Source organism: Coturnix japonica, chromosome 2, assembly GCF_001577835.2.
Source record: "Coturnix japonica isolate 7356 chromosome 2, Coturnix japonica 2.1, whole genome shotgun sequence".
Taxonomy (NCBI): Eukaryota; Metazoa; Chordata; class Aves; order Galliformes; family Phasianidae; genus Coturnix; species Coturnix japonica.
In genome coordinates, this window is record NC_029517.1 from 40,752,976 (window position 1) to 40,768,754 (window position 15,779).

The 15,779-nt window shown below is 38.0% G+C and overlaps 1 protein-coding gene across 1 annotated transcript in view; it reads right to left on the reverse strand.

Moving 5' to 3' along the window:
- Positions 1-707: 707 nt before the first annotated feature.
- The window catches only part of GLB1 (galactosidase beta 1), a 40,633-nt gene continuing 25,561 nt past the window's right edge, over positions 708-15,779 (reverse strand). The window contains exons 12-16 of the mRNA XM_015854157.1: positions 12,185-12,274; positions 10,398-10,511; positions 9,426-9,557; positions 5,824-6,063; positions 708-1,972 (exon numbers count right to left, since the gene is read on the reverse strand). Of these exons, the coding sequence (XP_015709643.1) occupies positions 1,712-1,972; positions 5,824-6,063; positions 9,426-9,557; positions 10,398-10,511; positions 12,185-12,274 (837 nt within the window). The 3' untranslated portion in view covers positions 708-1,711. The remainder of the gene's footprint in view (positions 1,973-5,823; positions 6,064-9,425; positions 9,558-10,397; positions 10,512-12,184; positions 12,275-15,779) is intronic.

The window sequence follows — 15,779 nt, forward strand, 5'->3', positions numbered from 1 at the left end:
TCTCTTCACAGCACTAATTGACAGAAAAATGACAATACTCCTTTCTTTTAAAGCACTAACTGTTGTAGGAATTGTATCTAAATAGTACCATTAATCTGCACACTGCATGCCACAAAACCCACAACCAGTATGAAACTAATTCCATTTCATTCCTTACTTTCAAAGCCTAGCTTAATAATAAATGACTTTGAGAGCGCATTCCAAGGTCCGCATATGGATGATGCAAAGAACAGACAATTCTGGAGTCAACACAGAAAATGAAGTGTTTTGGGCATCGTACACAAATCTCAGTCATAAAACCTTGCATTTGTGTAAGAACTTAAGACTCAAAGTTCTCTAGTTCAAATTAACTGGTCTGGAAGCTCCTACAGCAGCCAGCCCATCAAACACATACCAGAGGTGTCAATAAGGGAGTGCTGTTCCTTTCCATTCTCTCCTCAGGTGAGGGTAGCAGTCTGCATTAGCTGAGAAGAAATAGCCATGTTTTTGCATAGGCTGTCTCAGCAGAGAGTGGCACCTTGGGAGACCTCACAGCCCATTACAACCACTTTCAATGGCTTTAATTTGCACAAATCTTTGTAACAAAACAAACCAGACATCAAGATTTTTTTGTTCATAGTGACTTTACCACTTCTTTTCTTCCACAGCTCTTTAAAAATCAATCTTCCACCTCCCCCTTTTTCACTCCCAAGCAATCACAGGAAGGATTTCATCTTTAAAGAACCATTTTAATCATGTCAGACAAAAAATAAAAGGGAGCAACCTCAGATTATGAAAATATTCAACATTATTGTCTTAATTTTCTATTATTTAAGTCTCATAAAGAAGTTCACATGATTGATAACAAAACCCTAAGAATTAAAGAGATGATTCAGTCTGCTGTGGAATGTCAGCTTTTCTGACATCAACTGCATATCTTTGCAAATAACAGGCACTTACAAAGATCATTGGTTTACTGGAACAAAACAGAAGACATGAATTAATGAATAAAAGAGTTCAGATTCTTTAACTTAAAACCCTCTACTTCCAAGGTTCAAGCCTATGAAAAAGAACTCTCATGTTAATGAGGAAAAATACGAAAAAGAAGAAGAAAAAAAAAAAGAATGGCTCATTTTACAACTACATTCTGCAGATAAGTTAACTAGAGACTAGGGTCCAACCAAAACAACCTATATTTCATGTACGTCATAGTACTTGTCAACTTAATTAGACTCTTTGGAGAGTGCAGAAGGAAAGCAGTCGATCTGCTTTACAGAAGGGACAGAAACAGAATACAAGGTCTCTCTCCACAGTCTGCATTGCACTCGCAGCACTGACCTACCAGGCCACACGAGCAAGCAGAGGGCTTGTGGGATTGTTCAGTCCTTTTGTAGGCTTCTCTCCAGTTTCAAAAGACAGTAAAAAGTAAATCATAATAGGGTTCCTGTAATCAAACAGTCTACAGAAGAATGTTTTTAGTAGACATTGATGCTGCAATTATCTTCTAGAGGAGCTCAGTTTCATGGTTCAAGGCAAACTCCGAAGTTAAAAGTTTCCTTTTCCAAGAGAATTTGAGTATTTAACTCTGGCCAGCTTTAAAAAAAGTTTTTGAAGAATTTAAAAAGCTGTCTCAGACAATGTACTGATTAACACTGACTCTTTAAAAAAGGGGAACTGTGTTTAAAGGAAACGGGAAGCAAAGTAGGGGGAAGGTAAAGAACAACTTGAATCATTACAGATGGCTCAGCCGCATGTCTCTAACAAACAGGGGGGGTGCATCATTTTCGTACGGTGTGGTTGCATTAATAATAGGTTCGTCTACAAATTCTATCTCACACAGCAGGGTGCTACATGGAGAATGCTCCAGTTCCAACACTGTTATGTTGTTAGGCACTGATGAAACAAGTATATTGCTTGGAACAAAAAGGGTCAACTGAGGGCCACGAGCTGGCCAGTAGCGTCCAAGATTAAAGCCATTGATCCAAATTTGCCCCTGTTAAAAGAGAAAGAAAACATAATGAAGCTTTAATAATTTGACAATGACCAAATAACTAAACTTTTTAAAGCATAACATGCTTCACATTGTAACTGAATTTTCTTCATTGTTCAGTTTGATAGGACACCAGGATAGAAAATCAGTTCAAGAAAATGCTAGAAATAACTGAAAGAATCTAAATTCCCTGATGTTCTGCTGCTGTTTTAAAATGAAGTGGTCAAATACTGCAGACTTTCCAAACATGACAGTCCTTTGGCAAATAGAGCTGTAGGTTTCTAACAATGAATTTATAAGTAGTCTCAGACCAATGCAAGCACTGAAAACTGTACTTGCTTGAAGCTGATTACTGAAGAGAGGAAGAACTTGCAAAAGAAGAAATCAGATTCTAATTCTTCAGTTGTGGCCTATAAAATGCAATACTTTATTATCTTTGTATGCCTTTCCTTTGCATGATTTTACAAAATAAGATGTAGAGCTTGCCCAGTCACATTAAATTCCAATGTTTATAATACTTCTAATTGTTTAGTTAACTAAGGAAATTGTGACATTACAGTACAAAGGTAGCATTTTTAACATTAGTTGAAACAAAAATGTTGAGGTTTTGCTAGCATTAATATAAATTCAATGACATTGTGGTTAATTCAGTATACAAGCTCTTTAAATTACTCTTTATAATGGAAGTGGCCCTAACAGTTTAAAATACTGTTTTAACATTACAAGCATCCCAAATGAAAAAACAGAAAACAAGAAAATAATGTAAAAATGAAAACAGTCAATCATACACCAGAAAGTGCAAATGCTGCAGTGAAACAAATATAGGGTTTTCCAGATGCTTTGAAATTGAAGAGATGTCAAATGTGCAGTAAAATTGCAAATGGATTCCTGAGGTGAACTGCACTGTTCATTAGAAAAGATATAAGCTGATCTGGGCAAGCAATCTGCTTTTATTCTTCTCAGTTGTCCTTTTCATCACGTGTCAGACACTTTACAAAGGGTTCAGAAGCAAAGGAAGAGGATGGGGATAGATAATTTCATCTGTGTTCTCCTTCTTGCTTTAGCCTTTAGTAATCTGAATGCAGGGGAAATGCAGTCATGGCGTTGATGTACATGGATAAAAATTACAAAAGAACCTGAATCTAGGATTGCTAAAATTCAGATGATACTACAGAAGAAACATGAAATACTGAGTTCCAGGTGTTCTGGAGGCATTTTTCTTCTGCTTCCTTTTTTTCTAGTATTTATTAAAACAGTTTATATGGAATTTGCAAGATAATCTGCTACATTTGTCAATACTGATGAATTGTTTTAACTCTGTATATCGCAATTTAAGATCCTAAATCTTACCATGCCAAGGGGTTAATAAATTTTGACCTCAAACATTTTTCATATTTAAATCAAATTCATCTTGGCTCATTGCTTGCTTCTGATGTATTTTAATACATCAGAAATAATACATCTTGCCCCTTAGGACAAGAACTTTTTAAATCAAGCTTATTGTTTCACTTCTGTACTAGTTTTAGCATAAAACATAACATTGATGCAAGCTACCCATCCAACACACAAAATGAATTTGCAAATGCACTTACTATACAGTAGACTAACTACCAGACAGGGTGACCGTAACTACTCTGGGAAGTAGGAGTTTAGCGTAGGAATCAGCTGCATTAGAGTTCTAGTGCAGCAGGTATGCTCGTACAAGTCTTGGTTTCTGATCTCAATCTCATCTTTCCAGTAAAACCACGAACTTCATTTCTCATTTCCAAACTGACATTTAAAACATGAACAGCACAGGCAAGGAGTGGATGTCTGCCTTCTATCAAGGTCAGCAGCTACAACCCATGATACCACAGAAATGAAGAACAGTCATGACTGCAAATCCTCTTTTCTGTTCAGATTAAAAAAATAATAATAATAATTTGATAAATCTTGCAACATATCCAGTAGCATATACTGTTAGGAATACCGTGCTTCCTGAAGTGAGAATGAAGGAAGTTTTGTTAATGGGAAAGGTTTTAAAAAACACCAAAGGTGAGTGAGCTACAACACAGGTCATGACTGCATCCTTCTGGGCTATCCAGCATGTCATATCCTTTATTTTAATATGCAAAGGCAGGATACTACTTAGAACTGCGTGTTTTCTTAATAAGCATTGTTTGTGTGGATTCTGAAGTTCTCAAACACCTGGGTTTTTGCTCCTATTAAGAGTTCCTCTCCATACCTTGCCGTCAGCAAATTATGCACTGTCACACAAGGAATTAAGACCCGCATCCAGTAGGACTTGAGCGGAATTTAATCTCTTACAGCCCTCTGCCTTAATAGGCATTTGCTTACTGGTAGAGTTATCTGCAAGTCCAAAATTCTGTCTTTCTTCTCCCCAAACTCAGTTTCACCTCAATCTTATTACTCCTGGGTACCTTATTTAAAATGTTAGTCTAATCCATACAAAGCTTGAAGGATCCATTCAATAACCATATTTACATTTTGTCTGGGATCTCTTCTCCTTGACCTCTTCAGAGGGCATACCAACTACATAAATCAGAAGTTTACGTTCAATAAAACAGATGAAAAGATTCCCACTGATACCTAAGAATTCCTGGACACATTTGCCTTTTCAAAGATAGGAAGATGGTTTGTGATTCATCACATCACAGAATTTACTGCAAAAGTCCCAGATTCCAGCTCCTGTGCAAATAACTATATTTTAATTTTATTCTGTGATTGTGCAAGATCTGTACGTGTATAGAAACAGGGACTATGAGACTTCCTCATCCAAGCTCATTGCAAGCAGCACTAAAAGCCTGCAATGAATCAGTCTTCTGCATACTGGAAAGTTTGTTAACCACTAAAATGCCATACACAGATCACCAGCAACTTCTCCTACTCTGCTTTAACAGCAATAAGTAAACTGTTTCAGAAAGGAATAACTTTTCTACCTAACTTCATCACTCTGATGTCTGGAGTTAACTCCCAAGGCCTCCAAGGGGAATGATGCTTCAGTTTATACATTCTTGCCCTCTGTGTCTCCCACCAGCATCATAAATAGGTCCTAACTCATTCTGCATGCTGTCTGAAACGTGGCACCCTGAAAACGTACTCTTTTCTGTTTTAGCTATACTCCAAACCTGTCAGAAGTCCCTATAAACAGACACCTGCTCAGAAGCTTCTTGTGGCATTGCTCTCTGACCCATTCAGTCCAGCCATAGGTAAGAACCAGAAGACAGGCAGTAACACTGTCTGGATCCATACTGACTACTAGCAGTGCCCAACTCTCCTTATGCTTTGTAGCAGGATCCAGAGCTTCTCACACAGTTCCCCAAATGTGTTACAGTTGCTTTTAATTAAACAACACAACCAGAGAAGTACCCTCTAGCATCTCACTTGCCCCAAAAAAGAATATATATATATTTAAACTGTATATATATATATATATATATATATATATATATATATATATATAGTTTTATCTCCAAGCCCATACACACTCCCTCATTCCAAAAAGCCGTTTCTATTCCACGCTGAGACAAGACAAACAAAATCAACCCACAACTATTAAATGCAGCATTTCTAAGTAGTCTGTTAGTTCAGCTTTCTTGCTCTTGGTTGTTTTTTCATTTGTTGTGGGGTTTTTTAATTCCCCCTTTTCTAGACCAGTACTATGTACCTTTTGAGTATGTTTAGTGGTTTATCTCCAGATTCACTTGAACCATGTTTTCTAGTCACTCAAATATATTTGACATGTCTCACCACAACATACTTCTACCAAGCCACAGAAAGGTGGACTTTGACCTTCCATAGAAGTTTCAATAGCTGTCTGAGTAGACTTCAAGTTTTAACAGCAAAAGCTGTACCTTTGTCCAGTCAGGAAATTTGACATAGGTGTCTTGAGGCAAGTCTGGAATCCCTCCCGGAATTGAAAGTGTACCAGTGTAGAAGGCAGGTGCTTCGTAACTCTGTGGATTGCCACCAGATCTCTTTGGATGGCCAGGGTAGCCATGAATGAAATGGTTCACTGCTCCATCTATATTTAGGGGATAGATTTCCCAATCAACAAGTATATCTTGATCAAGAGTTAAATTTGAAACCAGACCCTAGGGATGAGAAAAAAAAAACAACACACATCATTAGCTTCATGCTATTGAAGTTATTCAGATGCAATTATAAACCAAGAATAAAAACTTTTCTGAGTCAAAGATGGAAAGACAAGCATCTGGGCTTCAACAAGTTATAAGTTCTGCTTAAGAATAAAGGGTTTAATTTGTTCACTGTGAAAATGCTGTTCCTTTTCAAAGTGTTGAGCTTTCTCTGATGCACAAGTCTCTTTTTCAACCCCCCCCCCCCCCCGACCCATTAACTAAAAATTTCTACTTTTGTTTAATATGAGCATGATACAAAAAACACAAGACTTAACAAAAGCAGAAAAAGGGTCACGTAGCTTAAGTTTTGAGATAGCATCTAGTGATTTGGTAACACTGAGTCACGAACTCAAGATATTAACCTGCACAATAGCAGAGAAAGCAGCATTTACTTCCTACAAGCCTTATACAGCTAGAATTCAGTATCACAAAATCAGTGCACATGCTTCATGACCCCGATTCAGTAAGACACTTTACATTTACAGTCAGCTTCAAGCCCACATAGTCCTGTTTCATTTCCATGGAACTCTGTGCACTCTTGAAGCGCACCAGGGTAGTCACACAATGAATGCAAAAGGTAAGGCAAAGTCATGGTTTAAGAGAAGTGAAAGGAATGTTAAGTTTCTCCTGAATGCTCTTCTTATTTGTGTTACATCAATGAACTCTAAAGCTGCAAAATGAGAAATTAATTTTGAGCCAATTCTGCTACATCCATATAATCCCCTGAACAGACCCTGCATTGAAGCTGTTATTCAGTACAACTGAGGTTCTGTGGCTACCCCCATAAGATGAACAGGAACAAGAAGTTATATGAATAAAGGCGCAAGAAAAAACACATGTTTTATTATCACGGAGGGCTGACAACACATAGCGTGCCTGTTCTGATGCCTAATAAACACTGCACTGACATCGCAAGCCTAGTCATCAGTGTAAGCAGAACAGGAACTTATTTTTCTTACGTGAAAATAAAGTATCTGCACAAAGTTAAATGGCAGAACCCTTCTCTACAACCTCGACTTTACTCTGTCTAGCAATCAGCTAAAGTAATGCAACAAAGCTTTGGCCAAAACTTTCTAATCTGTCTCCCAGCCAACTCCAGATGTTAAGAATGGCGTGGTTTTCAAATGAATTGCGGTGCCTAAAAGCACTCTTCCTTTGGTCAGCATAAGAATGCACATGCACTAGGTCAGACAGGGACACAAATTTTCCAAGTAAAATAAATATGTAAGTGGCAGTGAGCATGTAAAAAAATAAAAATTAAAAAAAAAAAAAAAGACAGAAACCACACTCTTCCTTCCTGCATTTCCTTTCAACAACAGGCCTAGACCAGCAGGATGTCTTAAAACCAATAACTGCTTAAGATTCTTTCCCAAAAGACAGATGCCAACTTCCACTTCAAACTCAAAAAAGTGAGGAAAAAGCAGCTGAACAAAATTCAGAAAAGCTACCCTGTTGTCTTGAAAGTTCAAGGCTTAACAAGATGGAAATCTCTTCCCCTAATGTCATTTCTGAAGCCACAGATATCTAAAAACAAGGCAAAATTATTCCCCATTTTCAAAAATCAACACAAGGAATATCTGCCTTAAGATATTATTTGTGAAGGAATCTATGGGAATAAGCAATAGAGGTGTATTTTCACAGTGGACATCTACTATATTTGCTTTCACTTTATCTTTGAAAAGCTGAAACCCTGGTGTAAGTGTGAATTTCAGCTTAACCACAGCAGCACTGAACACCTCCCTACTCCAGTTTCCAACCCTTTATTCTATTACTGCAGGTTAGCAACAAGTACATACGTTTCCTTATCACCTGGTCCATTCCTAAATAAATCAAGACAACACTTCTCCTGCCTCTGGATGAAAACAGAGCACTGGGAAACTCTGGCCACTCAGAAAAAAAGTATGGAGCCTTGAAATGACAGTTTAAGTAAGCACTAATTCTACCCTCTGAAACTGTATGTCACAAGCACAGAAAACACTCAGATGCTTTATACTTTAATTCAGAGACTTTTATACATCCTAAAATCCAGGTTGCTTTGCCTTGACTTGAGTTATGGAATAACTGGGATAGACCTAGAAATCCACATCACAACACTTTTGATAAGATAACCAGCCAACTATCCTCCTTTAAATCAAACCTTCTGTGCTGCTTAACCATAACCAATACATACTTCTTTACCAATGCAAAGAGGCCTATCCTCCTCATGACAGCATAACACAAGTGTGAGAACAGGTGAATCTGCCTGCTGGTGATCTCACAAGATTATTCCCAATCTGTGTTTTACTATTAAACTGGATTGTGTAACAGGCCCAAACTCAATCCAAGTTTGGACTCTCATCAGCAAAGCAAGGCAAGATTTATACACTCTTCCTGCTTCCTCACAGCACATGTGCCTTTGGTTAATAACTCAATAGTGCAGTTGAGCATTTGTCTTCATTCCCATGACGTTTATGTTTATCCTTCTCCTGCTATTGCATACAACCTAACCAAGATACACTTTGGACAAGTCTCAGTTCTGCTCACAGACAGAATTTAGACTGAGAAGAAACATGGGCTTCCACCGATTTGTGTCACACGCAGTACCAAAGGGAACCACAGTCACCAGACAGTTATTAATCAGTATGGTCAAACATTTGACCAACTTTCTGGGAGAACACTGCCAAATCAATTTAGGCCAAGTATAGTAGCAGTTTACAGATTCATGCAGTTTGGGACCTGCAATTCTCAACTTAACTGTAAAGTTTTCTGCCATTATCCTGATACTATTTGTAATCTACTAACATAAAAACTGAAAAAGAAAATAAGATAGCATGCCATGAACACTGCAGAAACACATCAGACTGGCCTCTATAACACTTCTCTCCCTTTCTTTACAAAATGTCACTCAGCACTGGGAACCCCTTTAGTCTAAAACCAGATAACTTCCCTTTTTGCCCCCTGCCTTTCTCAGGGTTCCTTATGTGGTATTACTGCTAATGGCAGGAGGTGACAGCTCCAAAGCATGGCATGGCTTTAAGAGTATTTGGAAGCTTTCTGAAGATTATCTCTACAAAATCAGTCCAAATCTGAACTGGCAATGTGGCATGGTAAAGTGCTTGCAAGACAGCCTCACGGGCACTAAAAATGTTGCAGGAGTACACTACTGATAAATTAAATGGGACACAGAAAGATACACAAGTATGTGTGCACACACAAATACACACAGAAATACAACCTCCCGATTCACAAGCCACTAAGCATGACCAAGACTAGATAGATTTCCAACTTATTTTTGAGTTTATCCAAACAGTTTTGCACATCTTAAAATTTCTCCTAACCTTGAAGTCGTTATTGTATCTTCCAAAGTTGACTCGGCCCATATTCTCTACTAAGATGTCCAGATTTGCTCCAGCATTTCCAGTTATATTTATCATTAATGACTTGCCCCTTTCAAGGACTCCTTGCTGAACCTATATGAATTACATCAAAAAGAAGAAAACCATAATCATCAAACAAAAAAATCTCTGCCATCTTTCTCCTCAATTTACAAAATAAAAGAAAGGGGCAAAGGTAAGAAACAAATGAAAGTTACAAATACATATATATCTTTTCCTTTCCTCCCTTTACACACCAGCACACACACATACAAACACTCCAAAACCTGGTACATCAATATTCACATCTCAGTACATCAGCTAGATGTACAAGTTGCATTGGTCACATTCATCCAACTGAAGTCATCTCTTTCAGTAGTTTAATTCAACTAAATCAATTTTCAAGTTCTAGTGGCTTTTGCTGCGCTTGATTCACAAAACATTAATCTAGTAACTGAAAAAAATTTATGTGTCAGAGATTAAGATACGATTAATGTCTTAGTTAAGCTTCTATCAATATTTAGCTTTATTCCCATTCTCACATCAGGAAAGAAGAGCCTGACATGGTAACATCAGTGAACACACTGCAGAAAGCCATCAAGTGTACATGTGTGTATCCATAGGCGTGTGTGTGTGTATATGTATGTGTATCAAAAAACTTTAAGCAAGCAGTTATTTTTCTAATTATTTTTCACTGAAGTCATGAATGTGCACCAACACAATCAAAAATAGAAATAATACTTTATAATTTCTAAAACATTACTACAATCATTTAGTATAAATCAACTACATACTTTCTTCATCTTATTAAATGATATTATCTAATAAACTTGTTCTGGTAAGCTGAAGAAAGGAGGAAAAAAAAAAGCAGACTGTGCTCATATCTTTCATGAAGGCCACTTATTTTAGTAATGGACAACAGGAAATAATGGTTACCCCATCCACAGATACATAGGCACGATCATGGACTCCATTTAAAGGTGAACTCAGTTGTGTTGGCTCTGTGCAATTTTTTGGAAGCTTCGTTCTGTACAGCACAAACCCAAAATACTAAGAACAGAAAAGGAAAGAAAAAAATCCCCAGATTAATCAAGTTACTTATTCTCTAGCTTCAATTGTGGTCATACAGTAAAATATCACACATTCCTGCTTACATACTCACACTGAAACAAAAAAACTTTCATTTGCTTCAGAAAGCATCTACCAGAGATACCAGCTTCAGATTAGAGTTCACTTTGACTCTTAAGTGATGTGTGTAAATTCCAGTTTCCATGTTTAAATTTACATAACTATAAACATAACTAGTAAATTTACATAACTATAAAAGACAAAAATCTTGGCTACAAACGTATTTCCTCAATAAAACTAAGCCTTTAATGACTAATAGTATAATTCCTTCATAATAATCAATTAAAATCCCTTCATTACTAATTTCAGTAGCAAAGTGCACTTTGTCAACCAACACATTCATCAGGTCAATATTACCTATTTTACAAACTATCAGGAACATTACAGAATAATTTTCACCAAGTTCTCCAGCAGTAAATAAACAAAGCCATAGTCATTTGATCTTTTTTCCTCATCACAAAGCGAAACACAAATTAAAAACAAGATAAAAGATGTATTGTCAGCAGCCACAAAACCATTTATCTTCAAGACTTGGACTAGAAGACACCAGGAAGAACAAAGCGTAAACCATTTCCAGTCTGCTATCGTTATGACATTTATCTTACATTTGTAACAGGGTGCCCAGAAAAATGAAAAGAAAATGTGGGAAGATACTACTAAACTCCACTGAATGCCCTCTCACAGAGTTCAAGGGTGGGAAGGACAGAGGATGAAATAAAAACCAAGTAGTTAATACGTTCTGCTACAATGTGCTACTTACTGTAGCTTCTCTCGCACCTCTCTATTAGAGTCTTGGAAAGAAAAAATTTGAACTTTGAATCATTACTTGATTAATGCCTTAGAAAATATCCCAGGCACCTGCTGAAATGCATCTGCAGGCAATTAGCACCCATGTTCCAGTCTCTGAAATTCAGCACAGAAGGGAGCCATATATTGTTAATGGAAATACATCATCACTCAGCAGCAAGGAAAAGATCTTCCACTGTGAGGGAAGATATGGAAGTCACCACAATTAACAGGGAAATTGATGCAGTGAGACAGAGGGGAAAAAAAAAACCAAAAAAAAAACAACAGAGGGGAGAGTGGGAATCAGCAGGAGCTATAGCAAAACACAAAGTAATGTATTTTTCTTAGCCAGTGAGGTGAATGCCCTGGGCACTGAGTTGCAACACAAGACATTTCTCCGCCACATCTTCTCTTGACCCAGAAATTAGTAAAAGTACAAAAAACAGGTAGAAGGCCCACAAAAAAGCATCAAATAGACTGCATTCAATCCCAACTCCAGGCTCCCTGACCTTCATGAAAAAGCAGTGTTTCAGCCATTGCTCTCACTCTGACAGCAGGTGAGGAAATAAATATATATAGCATATACATACACACTCACGAAAAGAAAAAAAACTTGGGTGCAAAACAGTAGGACTATCAAATACAGAAAGGTCTCCCATCCAAAAAATCCTGAACACCTTTCCAGCACAATTTCTTCCTGTGCTGAAATAAGGTGTAATTCACTGGAAATAAGAGCAGTCATACAACGGAGGGTTGTTCAAATAAACTTGGCAAAATGGCAGCAAAATGCCTAACAGGGGAATCCTTACCTGCTTGACCTGAACAAAGGTTAACGGGTAAGTGCTTTTCACTGGTCCAGAAGGTGACAGCCTGTCAAGAACCTCCACCACAGTGCCCACCTGCAGCACAGAAAAAGCGGTAAAAATCAGTCTAAACGTAACGTGGTTTTAGATACTTTAAGGCTGTAACTTAATGTTGCGTATAAATAGGTGGACTGATTTTAATGAGACAAGCAGCAAAGTACAGGCCAGTCACATGCTTAACTACCTTGTTGAATAAGAAAGGTACGTATGTACAACTATGTACAATTGCTTTTTGTTGCCATCTCCAACTTAAATTTGTGCTTATAAAATTTTTCTGCTCATCTACAACCCTGTCTGAAAATCAAGTATGAATTTGATGTTCCTCAAGATGTACCAATATGCATAATGTTTAACAAGCTCAAAAAGTCAACAGCATTTATACTGTTTGTGTAAGATGACAGACTGTTTCTCTGAAAGTTGTGGTAATTATACACCATGCATCCCAGTTCTTCTCAAATGCAGATTTGCTTTCAAATACACACAAAAAGAACAGTAAAAATAATTAAAATTTATTTAAAACAAACAAACAAACAAACAAACCCAAAACAGGCATTTACAATAAAGAGAAAACTCTCTACATGCATCCACAGCAATATAAACTTCTTAGGCTAGCCACATAATGGAGATATTAAATTTTTGCACAGCATATATAAAAAAAAATTTGCTGAAATAATAAAATATATAGTAATATACACTGTTTGGTTTAAAATCTTTCTATATGTGACAGAAGTAGACATGAATTATCTGTGCATCTGCAAGTATTTCTTCAGTATGTAGACACAGATGTAAATGAACCTAGCTCTAACTAGGAACCAGAGAGCAAGAGGAGACCACAAGCACACAAAGGGCAACACCTTCACTACACAAAGGTTGGCTCTTTCTCAGTAGTCCGCAGCTAAATACCTTCATCAAGGTAAAAAGCTGTCTGTCAAGTGATGGCTACCAAATTTCGCATGACGGCAGCTTGCTCCCACATTTTCACCTTAAACACTTAAGATGACAATCAGCTTTCACAGAGTAAAATTCCCCAAACTGTAATGCAGGGTCCAGTAGGCCATGGCAGATTGAACCATTGGATCTTGTACATCAACTTTGAAACAAGCCATGAGCATCTCTGCACAGATTCTATAAGATTTATGGAACTAAAGAACAAACCTACAAGCATTAACAGCCCAGGCTACAGGTGGACAACAAAATTAAAAATGAACATAAGAGGCATTAAGTTATACATGGTCACTTGAATAGCCTACTAACAGGCAATGAGTGCTGCTTTGGGCCTTCACAAACTGAGAATTAGCCTGTAGATGTGTCTGATTTTCTTCTAAGCTCATGCTATCAAGGAGGCTTCTGTTCTGCATGTAAGTGAGTTGTGTGTTTGACTTATGTACTAGGTTGGTAGAAACTCATTTCTTTGCAATCTTTTATTAAGCTTATCATTCTTAAGTGGTGTGGAGAAAACAAAAACCAAGGTCTGCTTTCTGCAGGTTCCCACTGATTCTGTTTCACAAAAAACAAAAACAAAAAAAACCCTGTAAATTTAGAAAACTACCAACATGGAACTTGGTCAAGAATTTCTAAAAATAAGAAGAAACAAACAAACAAACCCAACCACCAGATGACTAACAAATAACAGCAACACTTTTTGATCCTCCAGAGCAAATTTTCAAAACCAAAGTGAAAGATCAAAAGTGAAAGAAAGAAAGAAAACAGATGCAACAGGAATAGTATCAACTACTGGCAGCACCCTGCCTGCTTAAATTATGCATACCCCAAATTCTGTCCCCAACTCAAACCTCTCAGGTTGCCTGCTACGATACTCATAGCTGCTTCTTAAGCTCTTCACAGCCTAAGAAGCAAGCACAACTACAAGATCTACAAGTCTGCAGTCCACAGTGCTGGGGCAGGCATTTCCTTGAGACCAAGCACTCCTCAGGACCCTCTGAATGGTGATCAGAAACTACCATCTGTTTTCAAGCCTTCAAGGACACCAGGTACATTGTGGACAGGAAGACACCTGCATTTGCATCTGCAGAGGACATTTCCCATGTTCTGGGACTTAAGCTTTGACTTCTTGCACAAAGTTCTTGAGCCCATCTGTTGCTTTTCTACCTAGAATCATAGAATTGCTCAGGTGGGAAAAGATCTTAAAGGTGATCAAGTCCAATTGCAACCTAGCCATACTACCCTAAAAACTCTCTGCTAAATCATGTCCCTGTGCTCCACATCCAAATGGATCTTAAACACGTTCAGGGATGGTGGCTCTGCACCTCCCTGGGGAGCATATTCCAGTGCTTGAACCTCTGCCTGTCCTCACTCCCTACCATCAACACTTCTTTCCATTGCTGCAACAAGCTATTTCCTCATTGCCTGCTTTTCTGCCCTCTCCCATAGCAATGGGAGCATCCCTAGGTCAATTTTTTAAACAGATCCTCTCTTTCTTTCCCCTCTGGATGGGTGAGGATGTATCATTGTTTTATTTCCTTACAGTTAGGCTGAGTTCACAAATCAATTTGAGCTAGGGAAACCTATTTGCAAACATCTAAAAAGTAGTAGTAGCACAAAGACCTCTCCTCCTCAAGTAGAGATAACGAGCTACTGGTCAAGTACTGAATTGTTCCGGAATATCTTGTGGGAAAATTAGAAAGTAACCTGCTCTATAAATTACACAAGCCTCTGTAAGGCATGCCATGCATCTACTGAAAATACTCTGGAGTCTGTTCCCTGTTCCTTTCTGCAGAAGGGTCACAAGAGTTGGTTCACAGCAGTGGATTTGATGCTTGGAATAAACAACTAACTGCTGAAACCCAACTGCACAGTGAAGCTTTCATATAGTGCATGTTACAGCACTGTCAGTGCTAATTGATACAGCCGAGAAGACTACTATTGTAGAATCATAAAATATTCCTAAGTAGGAAGGGATCCCCAAGGATCATTTAGTCCAATTCCTTGATTATCAAAGCAAAGTTACATTATTTCCAACGTTTCTTCTCTGACAAGTCACCCAAATACATTCAGTTTCTCTAGACAAGGGGCACTGAACCTTGTCACAACAGGAGTGGACAGCTTTGGTAGGAACAGTACAAACACTCACTGATTTGTGACTTGTCCTGTGTTGCACTTTAATCAAGCAGAGGAGCAAACAGTGGCTGAAGTTAAACAGTGAGTTTGCAGATAACAAACAACTTTCTTACCAGAAAGCAATTCTAGAGGCTTTCAGTACAGATGGCAATATATGTGCAGACAATGATTGGAATCTCACACTTGGCAGTTTAGGGATGCCATCTTGCTTTCTAGAATTGCTGGGTACAGAAGAAAACACACCTCCTCAAAGAAGCAGGAAGTGATGGAGGTAGAAGGTAAAGGAACAGAGTTTCCAGTGTGATGGTCAGGTCAAAGCTGTGATACTTGAGCCAGTTTAGTCATTTGCCCTGATCACACGTCTATAAGACAGGTTTCTGGTCCAGATGCTTTGCAGCTTTCATTTCCTGGAGACAGGAAATAGAAAACTGATAATTCCCACGAAACTGGACTGCCCTATCTG